A 17,174-nucleotide genomic window follows, 5' to 3' on the forward strand; every position below is an offset into this window, starting at 1 on the left:
CTAAAAGAAAACCTCATTTCTTAGGTGGCCTGTTTTTTAAAAACAATACTCGAGTCCTGGGAAGCTATGCAGATATATTTTGGATATTGTGGTCAAATTACTTTGTGTGCACTGTGTGACAACCATACACAAAGCAATGGGGAACTCTATTCAGGGATGTGTTCCAATCCATCAGAATCAATCATGGTAACTATTTCTCTTGCCAGTGACAACTTCAGAAAATCAGGACAATGCCAAATTTAAGGATCCTGCATATGTCAAATCTTATATTAAGATGAAAAGAGGAATGTGCTAAGGCTTCCAGGAAATGATCCCTCTCAAGGCAGATAACAGGAAGTTGTTTCTCCCTTTCTGGAAAATGATATGTATAGAATGAAGCCCAGAACGACAGACAGCTGACTCTTGCCAGAAAGGAGGCTAGCACATACGAGGGTGGAATTGAGAGAAGCAGATATACAGAGTTAGAGTATCAAGTACACCAAAACTGAAAGCCTCACTTACCTTTCATTTTGTAGTAGGTTCATATCCTGTTTCAGTAACTTTGAATTGGGTTTTCACTTTCTTGCAAATGTAAACATCACAAGTAAATTAAGCATAGAACTCATTAAAGAAATAATTTCATATTGCAAATGTACAGGAGTCATTCCCAAGTTTATAAGCTAGACAAATCTGCATTTTGTTTAAAGAAAGGTTCACCTTAGACATTTGTACTACACTGTAGAATTACCACAGTGACATTTGTGGCATATTGTATTATTTTGTATTGAAGGGAGAAGCAAGTAACACCCAGGAATTCATCCTCATGATATGTCAGGTGAACTTTATTCCTTCTAGCTTGGCTTCACTGAATTAATTATCAGGGAAACACGGCTGAGGTGTAAGAAAAGAGGTAGAACCCTTTACAATAGGTATACGTTTTAGAACAAAGTTGTCATACAACTCTGCAGTGACAGTCAGTTCTAGCTCTCTGCAAGAATGTTGTGATTCCATAAAACATATAAACAGTACTAAGAACATTATACTACAAGATTTTACCTGATTAAAGCGGCTTGGGTATCTGCTTCAAGGTAAGACTGGAGATCACAGGCTTGGGTTGTGGCTCAGTGGTAGAGCGCTTGCCTAGCATGTGTGAAGCCCTGGGTTAGATCCTCAGCACCACGTAAGAATAAATAAATAAAATAAAGGTATTGTGTCCAACTACGACTAAAAAAAATAAATATTAGAAAAAAAAAGTACTGGAGATCTGGAGTATTATATGGGCCAGTTGTTTATATATCTATCCATACAATGTTCTTGAAGAAAAAATGAATCCTGGAGAGTTTACTGGGCACTGAAACTGAGTAGTTTCTTAGGTCTTCCAGACAAGACAGATTCACCTCTAGCCATCAATACTTATGTCTATTTTAAAGCAATCTAGGTATCCTCTTGTACCAAATTATATGTACATTTTTCTGAAGTATGCAGCTTACTTATATTTAGTTCCCTTTATTAGTTCTTCTTAGTTATAAATGACAGAAGAATTCATTTTGATAAAATTATACAAGCATAAAATATATCTTATTCTAATTAGGGACCCATTCTTGTGGGCGAGTACAATGGTGGGATTCACTTGGGTATTTCCACATGTACACAGAAAAATGTTAGATTTATTCTGTCTTTAGTTACCTTTTAAAAAAAATATTTTTAGTAGTAGATGGGCACAATACCTTTATTTTATTTTTTATGTGGGCTGAGGATTAAACCCCACGCCTCACACATGCAAGGCAAGTGTTATACCACTGAGCTACAACCCCTAGTTGACTTTATTTTTTTTTTGGTACCACAGATTGAACTCAGGGGCACACGACCACTGAGTGACATCTCCAGCCCATCTTTATTTAGAGACAAGGTCTGAGTTGCTTAGTGCCTCACTTTTGCTAAGCTGACTTTGAACTCATAATCCTCCTGCCTCAGCCTCCCGAGCCACTGGGATTACAGGCGTGTGCCACCATACCCTGCCCTAATTGCCTTTAAAATTTTTTAAATTTTTACTTTTTAGTTGTAATTGGACACAACACCTTCATTTTATTTATTTACTTATTTTTATGTGGTGCTGAGGACTGAGCCCAGGGCCGCACACGTGCGAGGAGAGCACTCTACCGCTGAGCCACAACCCTAGCCCCCCTAATTGCCTTTTTGATAAGCACATATGAAGAAGAACATTTAGTGTAAATGCTGACCATTTAACCAGGAAGCCATACTCAGTTGTGTCCTCACATCACAAGGAGCTGTTTTTCCCCACCCAGGGGAAAAGGCACTTACATGGTGAGAGTCACTGGATCTTTTCTTTGAAGATGTGTTTCACTTAACCAGCATGTTTCCTGTCACTAAAGAGAAGCACTGTCCTTTAAACTAAATAATGCAATGTTTCCAGTTATGCCACTGTGATAAAGAGGGGAGACAGTAAAAGGGTTGGAACTTTACTGCAGTTAGCGCTAATTTGTATCCTGCTGGTCCAATTACTAGGTAATATCTTTATGCATTAAAGGCTTAATAAGTAACTTAATCAAGAAAGTATGTCTAGTCTCACTGTTGGTTTGTATCTTCTTTAAGTGTTATATGCAGAGTCACTGGGTGAGTATACACTTGTACACTAAAAAGCTGGCACCTGCCTTTGATGACCATAATCCAGATGTTCCTTCCTTTTCCCATAATGTAATTTAGTAAGTAACTAACATGTTTTTGCCATCCTAATGTTCCATCTAATAGTGTATCATTAACATGCAACATTCAGATCAATTCAGTAGATGTAAAGTACCACCTTTCAAACAAGAGTAGTAAAGGAGATCCTCTTTTAACCTGGATATGTATTCTGATCTACTGAGCTGAACTGCGTGGTTTAGGCCAAAGCTTCTGTTTAAAATGATTACTTCAAAACCAAGTATATGTTTTAAGAATACATCATATAGAACATAACACACTCTAATTTTTCTTAATTTGACAAAAATGGACAGAAGGCAAAATGAAAAAAAGTTTATTTCCTGTATTTTATCCACTGTCAATACTGTATTTTGATGCAACATATTTGCCAAAAAAACCCCTCAGCTTTTATTTTCCATTTTAAACAACTACAGTATTTACAAGTTGTTTGGAATAACACTCAGACACACACACACACACACTCACAGACACACGCAAGTACGTATATCCTTACCTCTGGTTTATACTGAATGCTGGTAAAGGCAATGAATACTTTCCAGAGCCCATGATCAGAAAAGGGAAACCCATTTTTCTTCCTCATATCTACTCTCCTGGATAGCTTTTAATATTTCTTCTTTCATTTCCTCATGCAGAGCTCATTGCCAGACTTGTACAGGGTTAACGTAACTGATTTTTACAATTTAATTTTACTTAAACTATAAGCTTTTAAAAAGCATAAGCAGATATGACCCCACCCATTTTCATTATTTTGGTTGTATAATCAAGCTTCATATATAAAAAAATCTTGTTCAACTACAAGTACACTAAACTCGAGAGTCATCTGGAGCAGCCATCTCATTCTCTGTCAGCTCTCTATTCTGACTTCCAGGGCATCACCTCATCTTTGCAGGCAACACCCAGGAATTCATCCTCATCATATGTCACATGACCTTTGCTGCTTCTAGCTTGGCTCCACTGAATCATAAAAGGTCAGGTACAGAGCTGAGGCGTAAGAAAATGGTAAGACCCTATATAATAGGTATAAGTCTTAGGACAAAGTTGTCATGTGACCTTGCAGTGACAATCAGCTCTAGTTTCTCCAGAGTGTTGATTCCACAAAACGGCAGGTAATGAAATTCAGCTCACAAATGAGTTATATACCCTAATTCAGAAATAATATGTGGCATATAGGCAATAAAGAGAAATTCTTACACACATAATTCTTGAGAGATGACTGGTGAGGTGATTCATAGCAGAAAATATACCTCTGTTTCAAGCAAAATTAATACTCTATTCATATTCTAACAGATCTATTTTATAATAATCCCTTTCCAATTATAGCTCTTACCTAAACATTTAATAAGATTAAAAGAAGTCCTGGGTGTTTATCAACTAATCTATTCTTAAGAGAAATGAAGAAAAAAGGGGCTAGTTTTTAAATATTTAAAAAACCCTACACATATTCAGTGTAATATTAAAATTTATGCTAAGTACATGGTAGTATCTAATTTTCCTTTTTCTCTTGATCAATAAAATTCAGTGTCCACATAAATTTGAAAAAGAAAATTCAAAGTCCACTAACAGGTTCTAGGTACCTTGATTGACATTTTTCTTTCTATTCATCTTAAGAGTTAAAGGAAAACTGTCTAAAATTAAAAGGGATATTTTATGCCTTATTTGATATGTAGCATATCAAAAGAAAAAAAATTAACTGGGTCTGTGTCCGAAGTAATTTTATATGATTATTTTACACTATAATGTAAAAGAAAATGAGAATGAATACAGAGGAATTTAAAAAACAACTAAGAGGCTGGGTGTGGTGGCGCACACATATAATCCCAGCAGCTTGGGAGGCAGACGCAGGAGGATCGCGAGTTCAAAGCCAGCCTCAGCAATTTAGAGAAACTTAAGAAACTCAGTAATACCCTGTCTCTAATAAAATACAAAATAGGGCTAGGGATGTGGCTCAGTGATTGAGTGCTCCTGAGTTCAATCCCTGGTACCCCCCCCCCCCCCCCCCGAAAAAAACCTAAGAAATATCAGAAAGGGATTAATTTATATTCATAAAAAATAATTAAAACAAAAATAAAATTAAAAAATAGTCTGGGGTGCTGGGGATATAGCTTTAGTTGGTAGAGTGCTTGCCTTGCATGCACAAGGCCCTGGGTTCCATTCCCAGCACTGCAAAAAAAAAAATAAATAAATAGTCTGGGAAGCAGTTTGTTTTGTAGCTAGTAAACATAAAGTCAAAAAATTCTTACATAAATCTACTACTATTTTTTCCTCAAGTCACATATTTGTTTAGGACTAAGAATGCTTTAAAGTTAGCTTAAATTAAAAGACAATTTTAGATACTGGACAAAGTCTTAGGTTTGAAAACACCCAGTTCTAGATGAACAGCTCAATATAGCAGATGAGCTTCTAAGCATAAGTGGAGGATGCTGTTTAAAGCAAAGTGGGATTTATTCAGGCTGAGTACCCTCACTTAGATGTGAAGCTGCGATTTATATTTTGATAGGAGATGGAAAAATAAACTAATCCAGAAGGAATAATACATTTTCTTAATAAGCTACAGTTTCTTATATGAAAACTTGTATTTTCCTTGGCTGACATTTGGTGCCCAAGAATTTTCCATATATCCTTCATAGTAAAAATATTGTCTGATATCTTCTGTTTCAAGATTAGAAATGTTTCAGATATCATTGAAATATTTTTCAAAATATTTCAAATCTAATGGAATGTAATCCTCCAGTAATATAGGCCCAAAGAAGGCAAAACACTAAATTTAAAAAGTCTGCTCACTAATTTCCTAAAAGATAATCTCATCTTAAAAATACACAGATAGCCTCATGAGGACTCTCCCAAACTCCATAAATATCAACATCTTATGTTAACCTAGATTCTTGGTAAAATTAAAGCTCTTTAGCAAAAAAGTCAACATTTAAAGTTTTATCAAATATTGAAAATGGTATAAAGAACTCACACCAAGGTATAATGTGGAAGGTAAACTAAAGCTTAATCTGTAGTAATACAAATGTTTTTTGTCACTAAATAAGAGGAAAAAAACTTAAAAAGACAACAACTTACAACTCATTCCAGTATTATACTTTCAAAAGGGAGATAAAAATCAAACAAGAAAAAACAAAGACTTCAATCATGCAATTCTACTCTAAGGAAATTAAAAAAAAAACACTAGTGTTTTAATCTCTTTGCTTTCAAATTATGAAACTCTGAAAGTTTTGGTGATAACGAATTAAAAACACTAATGTATGTTTAAGCCCTGTACATTAATGAAAAAGTTTAAGCAGAGAATTTAAACCAATAGCTCACTATTGTCTAGAAGAAGAGGGGACAGGAATAAGACATTTATAGTCAATTTATTATATAGAAATATATACTCTCATTAATTTAGATCAGATTATTAAGACACAAGTCTTTCTTCAATTTTTACTATTTCCCCTGAAGTAATTAGAAAAGTGTTATGATTTTTTAAAGACTTTATCAATTTTAGATTTAAAATATAAGAACATGGCTTCTCTTAGGGCTCCTTATATATAAATTTAGTAAAGAATTATAACAAAATCCAACTTGTTTCAAGAAAAATGTCCACCAACTGCTATCCCAAATTAAGACTCAATATGTTTCATACAAAATCCAGTTTTGCATTTGAAATCTAAATTTTCAGAGTATCTAATGTATCAATGAGGGGAGGGGAGGGGTGGTGGTGAACGGCGATGGCTAGGAATAAAAAGAATTCTAGCCCTTCTGATGGAATCATCTGAAGTTCAGATTATTTTGTTCCTCTTTGTGTGGAAAATGGATTATCTTCCATCTAAGACTGAAAAGTCCACTTGTCTATCTAGGCAATGACCATGAATAAATCATATTAATTTTAGAGAGGGAGCAAGCAGGAGGGAGCATAATCCCTTTGAGAAGATTTAAAAATTAGATATATCATATATTCAGTTTCAGAAAAAAACAATACTGAACTTATTCTATACCACAGATTTGCCAAAATGAGGCAAAATATACAACATAATGACACTATTAGGAAAATATACATTTTCAATGGTCAATTTAGAAGGGTTCCTTTGTGTAAAACTTCAGTAAATCATTTGACAAATATTTTTAGACAATAACATTTGCAAAGTATGAAGTCTATGGAAATGTTAACACAAGGCACATTGGGTTCTGAATGGCCAGAGATTTTAAAATTACCAAAAAGGAAAATAAGAAGGTTTTGAGTGGAAATGTCAAGATTCTTTATATCAGCTATTAGTTTTCATTTCCTCTACTGCAATGTTATGCTATACTGTGGTATCAACACAATAGAACTAGTAGGAAAAACAGTTCTCTTCTGTCATCTTATCAAAAGATACTACAAACCTGTGCGGTCCAACACAACAGCCACTAGGCACATAGCTACTGAGTATGTGAAATATGGTCAGTGCATGCCACAGGTTGAAATGCTAATAGCCTGGGCATACTGAATTAAATAAAATGTACCAAAGTTAATTTTACTTTTTTTTTTTAAACTGTCTATTCCCAATGGGTAGAAAGATGGCTGCTCCCAAATGCTCAGAGGAGATGTATAATTTTCTTTGGAGTTTCAAATTGAAGGGAATTTTTAATTTAAAAAACATTGAAAGTTGCAAATTAAATCTAAGTTGCTGTCCCACATAGCCCAATTGTAAATCTGAGTTATATATTTCCCTGAATACATACTTTAAAAACCGATATAATTTATGAGACAACATATGAATTAAGTCAATTTCACAGTTATAAATATTTCAAATTACAAGCATACAATATAAGTTACAGGAAATAAAATTCAAGTAATAGAAAAAGAAGAGGGGGAAATTAAAAGCAAAGTTATTAAAGAGGGATACAACAATAAGAACTGCACCATTTGGATAATTTTGTTTGAAAAAAAATTTTACTTGAGAAACTGAACTTCACGTGAATAACTTCAAGAGCTAGGGACTCTTAAAAGGCAATCAGTTCTTTCTTTGAATTCCTGGACATTCATCTTCTTCTTTGAAAAGCAAAAGCATTTTCTTCCCAGAACTGACCTGGGCAAAGCATGCCCTGAGCAGGGAGGTGGGTGAGCACATACTTCAAGGGCCTCATCCAAGATGTGGACACAGTGGCTGGCAGTAGTGTTCACATGACCGATCCACTGATCACTAGCTCCAGGAAGTGTCAAGATGAAGCTATATGTATCTTGAGATTTTGTATTCATCTTAGAGAACACATCCAACATACTGGCATGAAGTATACAGACTACCAACAGAAAAATGAGCAGCACAGTTCCTGCCAACTATGTTTATCAGGAAAGGAAGGGTTAATCCCAAAGGCAATTTAAATAATGGTATTTTATTTTATATATATATAAATAAATGTTCTGAGAAATCTCAGAATTTAGTGCATTGTTGTAAAAAATTAGTGCAGTTTTCTTTCATTAAAGTTTTTAGCGCTCGAGGAATAAGAAGATAAATCTATGTCTGTTCATCGTCTCTCACACTGTACATTTAATTTTTATACTGCTAAGTGTCAAACCGAACGCTTCCACAAGGGTCTTTTGTGAAAATCAAGGTCAATGGATTTTGTGTTCCATAACAACACATGGCAATTCTTTTTGGCAAAGAAATTAGAAAAATATGAAATCATAGTTTAGAAATTAAGAGTTTGTTGATTTAAAGCATAGGCAATGCATAGGAAAAACTTTTTAAAGATGTATTTTAACAGAACTTTATCCTCCATGCAAAATGTTTTCTTGTGGTTAACTTAAAAAAATATTTCAGCTTTATTTGGGAATGGAGACAATGACAAGAGCCAGGGTGAAGGGGGAGATGCTGAACCACGCCACTATTCACCAGTCTCTCCCATATAAGATCAAAGTGATCCTGTGGGCATCTTCTGGAAGCTCCTCTTTTTCCAAGGTTTTGGAAGTGAGAGGGAAAAGAAATTTGGCTACAAAACACAAGCTCACACTTCAGCCCCAAGTTCTAGTACCCCAGTTTCAATCACAGTCACGTATTTATCATCAATCTGGACCAGAAGCACTGCCTTGTCGATGTGGGATCTCGTACCTGGGTCTCTGCTGCAAGGCGCCCATCGGTGAATCACCTAAAGACTCAGAACAAAAGAAACAGTCAGTGGTGGAGTTGCTGAATGTACTCACCTACTCTTTCCTTTGGGAGCAGAGAGAACATTTTGTTGAGAATCAAGCTCAAAGACATAAGCCAGTCCAAACCATGCATACAAGTCGCACTACAAAAAAAGAATGCTGGAGAACCAGGCATCTTCAAAAGAAGACTTACATGGCCTTCCATGCCCTCCTGAGGACTCCAGTCTTTCCAGCTGTTTCTCCCAGCTTTTAATCGAATTCCCTCATCAGGCCACTGTAGCTCTTTCCTTTTTGACAGGTTGATCCCTTCCAGAATTTGGGTGGGATCCACAATCTATATTTTAAATAAACAAGGATCATTTACAATTCATTTTCTCTTGATGAAAAATACTCCAATTCCAAATAAAATTTCTTTCAGGGGACTCTATATATTTCAAGTTCTCTGGCTCATTACAGTGGAAAAAATTTCTAAAAAACCACGTCCCCAATTCTTTTCAGCCTACTGCAGTGGCTAGGTCAATGCTGAATGGGGAACAAATATTGCAACTGCTTGATATCCATTTTTAAGTTGGTAGAAACTTTTTTTTCAACATTCATTCAACAGTGCTTTAATCTTCTGACTAAATACTCTAGAAGATATATTTTTATGAGAGTTCTTCACTCAACAAATAAGACATATATAAACAAAAAGAGCAACAGAAAGGAAGACCTCTGGGCTTACTCACTTGGACTCTGTAAATCACTTCCCCTTTCTTGGCATGCGAATTATTTGCAGGACTTAAGGTGTTGCCTGGCTGGGCATCCGTGGCACTGCTCTGACTCCCCTCTGTCCCAAGAAAGCCCACGAGAGTGTGGTGTTTGCAGGCGGGGATGCTTTGGCTGGAGCTGCTTGAAGAAGGAAGGCCATGCTGTACGCAAGCCATCCCACTCTGACTGGAGGGCTCCATCTGGTTCACCATAGATAGGCGGGACTGGATGGATGATGGCAAGTTTCGAAGTGATATCTGGCTGGTGGAAGAGCGCCGACAAGGCACAAATCCTGTGGTGGACATCCTGAGAGATGAATGCCGGCTGCTGTAGCAGTAGGAAGACTGGCTGGCTACAGAGGCCCGAGCAGGGGACTGTCTGACAAGGCTCGACTGCACAGAGTGAGCACTGTGGCTAGTGCCTGCGGGAACAACAAGGACAACCCTCACTGGAAGTGCAAGAAGTAATACAAGGTGCTTTCATGCTGCAGTTTCCAAGACTTTCTCCCTCATTACTTGGTAAATTTACTTGGTAAAAACTTTTTAGTTACCAGAAAGAGAGACATAAATAACTTACAGCAAATGTCAGGGTTGAGATAAATCCTAAACTATCTTTCACAGAAATATTTCTTAAGAATATTTCCTTAATACATCAGAAATAAAATATTTCACAGAAACAAGACAGTCAGAAATATATATTTAAAAACTGCATAATCTCACTTGTATGTATAAGTGGAATCTAAAAAAGTCAAACTCAGAAACAGAGAACAGAATAGTTGTTGCCAGGGGAAGGGAGAGAAGAAATGGGGAGATGCTGGTCAAAGAGTACAAAGTTTCAGTTAAACAGTTTTAGTAGATCTGGAGATGTGCACAGCATGGTGACGACAGTAATAATGTGCTATCTGCTTGAAAATTGCTGAATGAGCACATCTAAAATGTTCTTACCACAAAAAAACGGTTAGTATGAGGTGATGGGTATGTTAACTAGCTTGATTCAATCATTTCACAAATGTATTCACATATCAAAGCATCACATTATGTACCACAAATATATATAATCTTTTTGGTGATTAGAAAAAGACAAATGCTTATGAAGGACCTGGCATGTGGCAAGCTCTATAGATACTATTTCTCCAAGTATATTAATGTCCTTTCTTCTATTCCAACAAGCAACTGCCTCTAGAGAGAAGTGAATCCTACCCTGATTAAGGGATTACCACTGAATACAAATTATCAGTGACAGTGAATAGCAGGCTTTTCCATATCCTTTCTCAAGTGGCTTGACATGGTTCTTCAGACTTGTCTTTTTCCTGACTCTTTATAAGAGTAATGTGAAGAGTATTAGGAAATAATCATTAGTTATACTCAAAACTTAGCTATGGGTACTTTACACCTGAAAATAAAAAGAGCTAATAATCAATGTTAAAAGTAAAAGGCACATTTAAAGAAGCACATTAAAAGTTTCTAATTTTCAGGGCTGGGGTTGTGGCTCAGTGGTAGAGCACTTGCCTAACGCATGTGAGGCCCTGGGTTCGATCCTCAGCACCACATAAAAACAAATAAATAAAATAAAGGTTAAAAAAGTTTCTAGTTTTCACTCTGAGGGAAAAAAGAACAGGGATTGAACTCAAGGGCATTTGACCACTAAGACACATCCCCAATCCTATTTTGTTGATTATATATATATACTGAAGAGTCTTAATTCTAATCCAATTATATATTTTTTTAAAAAAATTTAGTAAAAGTTTTAAAATTTTATCTGATCCATGCAAAGCAGTAGAAGGAAAGGACAGTGCTGACTCAACTGCCCAGGTACACAGAAACAACAGAAGCCTGATTCCTAGTGCACAACAGGTAGACGGCAGGGCTCCTGTCAAAGGTGACTTAGTAAAAGTCTTGGGCTAGGGAAATTTTTCTTACACAGGATACAAAAAGTACTAATTATAAGGGGAAAGATTAGTGGATCACTCTACACTGAAATTAAAAACTTCTTACATTAAGTGAAGTAAATTAAACTCAGAAGTCAAGGGTTGTGTATCTTTCCTCATATGTGGAAGCTAGAGAGGGGAAAAAAAGGGGTGAAAGGTGGGGGATCTCATGAAAATAGACGAGAGACCAGTAGAGTCGAGGACCAAGAGGAAGGTAGAGGGGAGGTACTGAGAAACTTAATCTACACAATTATATTGTTCATATATGTGCATGAGCAAATATGTAAAAACGAATTCCACTATTATGTGTAATTATGATGCACCAATGAAAAAGAAAAAACAAAATAAATAAAATTAAAAACTTTCTTTTTTCTTTTTGGTGCTAGGGGATCCCCATCCCTTTTTATTTTTAATTCAGAGACAGGGTCTTGCTAAGTTGCTTAAGGCTTCTCTACGATGCTGAGGCTAGATCTGAACTCACGATCCTCCTGCCTCAGCATCCTGAGCTACTGGGATTTACAGGTGTGTGTCATCGCACCAAGCACAAGCCACTCGTCATAAAAAGAAAATGAAAAGCCAAGGGAAGAGATACTTCTTCAGTACAGAAAATTAATGAAGAGTTCAAATACAGAGTATACAAAATATAGAATAACAAAACAAGATAACCAGGTAGAAAAATAAGAAAAAGAAATAACAGATCATTTAAAAATTCCCAATTTTGGATATTAGAGCAATGCAAATTAAAACAATAAAATCAAAGACAACCCTGCCCCCACCTTTGCAAATAGGGAGCAGAGAGGAAAACATGATGATACGCAAGCAGGGAGGATGATGACTCGATGACTTGGCATTGCTTCACAACTGCTGAGTATACCAACCAGTGAGAAAGTTTTCTGGAAAGACTTTTGGCATTAGGTATCAAGAATCTTTCTCAAAAGTTCTGTCCTAGTGATTTCATTTTTAAAATATCCTACCTAAGAAAATAGTGATTATAAAGCTTTATATGCAAAGAGTATTACAGAAAAAAAAAGTTGCTGTTCAATAGATGTTAAATAAAATATTATATTAGTCTTTAAAATGGCACTTTAAAGAATCTTTGATACCATTAATAAAATGTTTATATCAAATAAAGTAAATATATATTTATATGTCAAGATTTTACATATATAAATTATTAATATAAACCTGGGCTAATGTACAGTTGAGTGTCAAGCAATAGATCTACTGATCTATTTCCAAGTAGATAATTCCTCTTTCTACACACATTAACTGGCCCCCGTGGCTAAAAGGTTCATATTACACAAAAACTTTCCTCATATTACCTAGAGTTGGAGGGTAAGATGTAGCAGGTGGATGAAGTCCAGTTCCTGATCCCTGCCCGGGATTTCCAGAGCTTCCTTGGGACATATTGCTGTGGGGATCATTGGCAGTTGTTGCATTGTTACCAACACAGGAAGTTCCACCTCCAGTATCAGAATCTTCAATATTGCCACCACTGTTACATCCGGCTCCACAACCTTTCCTTAGTCTAGGATAAAATACCAGAGTAGGAAGCATTATCCCAAGATTACTTCAAAATATAAATTCATTATTATTTTTCCAGGTATTCTGAGCCTTCAAAGTCTTTTTTTTTTTTTTTTTTTTTTTTTGACATTACTGGGTACTGAAACCAGGGTCTTATGCATGCTAGAAAAGCTCTGTACTACTGAGCTATACCCCCAGCTCTGTTTATTTTATTTTGAGACAGGGTCTCACTAAGTGCCCAGGCTCACCTGGAACTTGGGTTGCTTCTACCTCTGTCTCCAGAGTGACTGGCTTTACAGCGTGCATCATCTTGTCTAACCCACCTTTAAAAGTCTATGACGTAAGCAATAATAGGAATAAAAATCTGTTTTCTAAGAGTGGCTTAAGTACTCTATCCCTCTTCTGCTCAATGCCTCAAATCTTTCCAGTCTTCTTCATTTTTATATCCTTTATCATCTTTGCTAACCATAATGAAGAACTGTATAAGACACAGTTGCACCATTAAGACCTTAACTAGATTCGGGCACAATAGTGCATGCTGTAATCCCAGCGGCTCGGGAGTTCAAAGCCAGCCTCAGCAACAGCAAGGCACTAAGCAACTCAGAGAGACCCTGTCTCTAAATAAAATACAAAATAGGGCTGAGGATATGGCTTAGTGGTCAAGTGTCCCCTGAATTCAATCCCTGGTACCAAAAAAAAAAAAAGGATCTTAGCTAGAAATAGAAATAGCTTTTTTTTTTTTTAGGGGGGGGCGGGTACGAGGGATTGATCTCAGGGCACTTGATCACTAAGCTGCATCCCCAGCCCTATTTTGTATTTTATTTAGAAACAGGGTCTCACTGAGTTGCTTAGCCCCTTGCTTCTGCTGAGGATGGCTTTGAACTCGGGATACTCCTGCCTCAGCTTCCTGAGCTTCTGGGATTACAGGTATTCACCACCACACCTAGCTGCAAACAGAACTCTTGGCAGTGTCTGTTCACTGATCCCTGAAGTGTGCAACCCCTGAAAACCTGCTACTGTAGCATACTTCAAGAAAGACGCTGTAACCATTTTTCCTTTTTTTGTTTTGTTTTGATGTTTAAATGTCTTGGTTGGCCATGATTCTCTCTTACTGGCAGTGAAAGTTCTGCATTCCCAGAAAGCTCTCAGTCCTGGGTAGATCAGAACAGCTAGTGACACTGTCTCTGTGGTATTGCTCTTAGGGGGAAAGAGCTTAACTTCTTCAAGATTAATTCCAGCACAACAGGCAATTTTTAAAGAGAAAATTTCTTTGAACACTATCCTGGATTTCTATGTTCCGTCTTCTGTTTGGACAGGGACCAATATTAAAATGGCAGAACTTTGCTCTTTGAGCACTGGGTACTTCCTGGAAAATTTTTAAAAATTCATTTAAGAGTTTCCTGATCTAACCACCAGATCCTGTTTTCCTTAAACTCTGATATTAAGAATATGAACAATTGTTGAGAAACTGAAAACAATGTTCTGCAGCATATCTTTATCATCCACCAAACTACGATGCACCTATACCGTATAGTATAATTTACTACTCAAAGGGCAGAGAGAAAATTCACATGCACTCTTGAGCACACTAGAAAACTGAGATTCCGGCAATGACTGGATTGTTAAAAAAGCAGCAGAGTTTCTGCATCTCATGACCACTGAGTTTCAACTTGTAAAGAGTGCTCCCCCTACTGCAAGAATAGAGTGATAACAAAGCAGTCAACTTGCAAGTTTCTTCAGTGTTTTCTTTTAATTTGTCCTGTCTGCTGTCTGATTAGTGGCAACAGAATTAAAAAAAAAAAAAAAATTAAAGGATCATTCAAGGTTCAAACACTAGATCAGCGATTCTTAACCAGTTATATATTAGATTTATCTAATAAGATTTTGAAGATAAAAGTGCTGAATAATTCTAAACTTCCTAAACTTTACATATAATAGAATTACATTGTGCCAAGGCATCTACATTTTTTTTTCTACAAACTTCCCAAGTAAAGCAAATGTACATTGTCTAGATAATGAGGGTCAGGATATACCACCACAGAAAAATACAACCCCATGGCTTACCTATGCCAGGTTGACACTATGAAGTTTCTGATATTTCCCAAGCTGATAGGTCCCCCAAGAATTTCTTTAAGCTGTTCATGGCTATCAGAGTAAGAAGTTGTCAGGGGTGAGACAAAGATTGGGTAGCCAATAGGTTGGTCACAAGATGAGTTTATCATGTTTCGTAGAGCTTGCTTTGCATTCTGGATGCTACCTCTCTCTGGGTTACGATTGCGCAGAAAAACAAGCTCCTGCTGTTGCCCAGCCCAAAGACCTCGGACACACTCCTTGTTCACCTGGAAACCAGAACATGTGGATCAAGTTAGGGGCGCCAAGAATACGATTCAGACAAACAGCAGAAATGGGAGGGATACAAAAGAGAGAATGCCAACCTACTATGAAAAGTCTGAAACAAACACGAGTAGATCACATTTGAATAGAAATTAACCAGTTTTCCTTTGTTATTAATAGATTGTTAATAAAAAGCACCTACAGAGCACTTTTTCTGTCTCACAGATGTTATCAAATAAAATGTTCATTTAGTTTCTTTTTAATTGGTGAAAGACTGAATTCAGTGAACATAAAATGTATCTTTGATAGAAACGAAAGGTAACACACATTTCAAGTTGAAAGGGTGTTCATGATATTCGAGTATTGATTAAATGATACAGATAAAAATTAATCATTCCAAACTACCAAAATGTCAGAAAGTAAGGCTCCTCCTATAGCCCTGAGATGTCTAAACAAACACACACACACACACACACACACACGGAAAAAGAGTGAACCATTTACAGTTAGCTGCTAATCACTATTTAGCTATACAATAATTTTGTAATCTAGGAACTGAAATTAACAATATGGTGCAGACTTATTAAGAGATGCTGCCCAGATCGATATATAAAAGATAAAAAGACCTGCCGTATAATGAATATAAGACTATCAACACTGAAATAGGAAAAATTCTAAGGCTTTATAATGCAAAAGAAAAATTTTAGGACAGAGAAAGTTATTGACAAGAAAAGTTAAATTAAGTACTCATAAATAGTAAGTGCTAACACAGTATGCCAAATTTATATATACATATATATAAAAATCCCACTCGCATCTTAAAAGTTGGGTTCAAGTTATCCATTTGTGTTTTTTGTTTTTTTTAAATTCAATCAATGACTCGAAACTTACTTTAATGACCCTAAAGCTTAGGTAGCGCCTATTGAGCATGATGATTTTATATTCATTGGTGCCATCATCCATGACATGCCGCAAAGCAAGCAAGGAAGGAGAGTTGGCAAGAACTGCACTCCGCCACGCAGGATCCCCTTCATGGGCTATCACGAGGTTCTTTTCATGAGATACAATGGCCTCATAGAGCACAGTAGGGTCATCATATTCATCTGGAGAAGTGAAATGATCCTAAGCACACAGAAATACAAAACATACGGTTCTTAGAAAATGACTTCCAAGATGAATTATATAATTACTAAGTGAAAATTCTTATAAACTGGGTTAATACAAATATTTTTTATCAAACAATATTATTAGAGATAAATTATAGATTCTTAATTATAACCAGGTAAAGAATTAGTTCATTACTGCTATACTGCTTTATTGTTAATTCCTCAATCCAACGCTTTCTTCTACATCTAAATATAATTTCTAATCTTTATACATCATCTTTTTCTCTTTCAAGTTGCTTTTTCATACTTCAATAATATATATTGTTTTCCAACAGGATTGTTTCACTGCTGTTATCAGTTAAAGGAAGATCTAGAAGAGGTCTCTATATCATGTTCTTTTTAAAACTAGGTACTCTTCACATAAAGCAACATCCCTGGATAGTTCTAATATCCCATTTTATCTTGTCCCTCTGTAGTTAAGATACAGCTCAAAGATCTGAGCTTTGTGCACAGATTAAGTGTTCTGGTCCTAGAGAAGCTAGTAAAGTTTTCCCTGAGAAGCTTCTTGGTCTTAATAACTACACATTCATTTGGTAAGTATTCAATATCTACCCTATGCAAGATTCTGTGGCAGGCAGCATAAATGAAACACAGAAGTATATGAAATGCATCTCCCTTTTACAAACCTACAAATTAATAGGAATTACAGGACAAATCCAGAAAATAA

General features: G+C 36.1%; 1 protein-coding gene across 6 annotated transcripts in view; it reads right to left on the reverse strand.

The window, feature by feature from the left end:
* Positions 1-8,182: 8,182 nt before the first annotated feature.
* Positions 8,183-17,174, reverse strand: part of Pcnx1 (pecanex 1) — a 151,135-nt gene continuing 142,143 nt past the window's right edge. For all 6 annotated transcript variants that reach the window (XM_027931593.2, XM_071607712.1, XM_071607710.1 and 3 more), the window contains 6 exons: positions 16,233-16,463; positions 15,072-15,346; positions 12,806-13,011; positions 9,535-9,977; positions 9,003-9,143; positions 8,183-8,808 (listed from right to left, as the gene is read on the reverse strand). In XM_027931593.2, the coding sequence (XP_027787394.1) occupies positions 8,668-8,808; positions 9,003-9,143; positions 9,535-9,977; positions 12,806-13,011; positions 15,072-15,346; positions 16,233-16,463 (1,437 nt within the window). In that variant the 3' untranslated portion in view covers positions 8,183-8,667. The remainder of the gene's footprint in view (positions 8,809-9,002; positions 9,144-9,534; positions 9,978-12,805; positions 13,012-15,071; positions 15,347-16,232; positions 16,464-17,174) is intronic.

Source organism: Marmota flaviventris, chromosome 2, assembly GCF_047511675.1.
Source record: "Marmota flaviventris isolate mMarFla1 chromosome 2, mMarFla1.hap1, whole genome shotgun sequence".
NCBI lineage: Eukaryota > Metazoa > Chordata > Mammalia > Rodentia > Sciuridae > Marmota > Marmota flaviventris.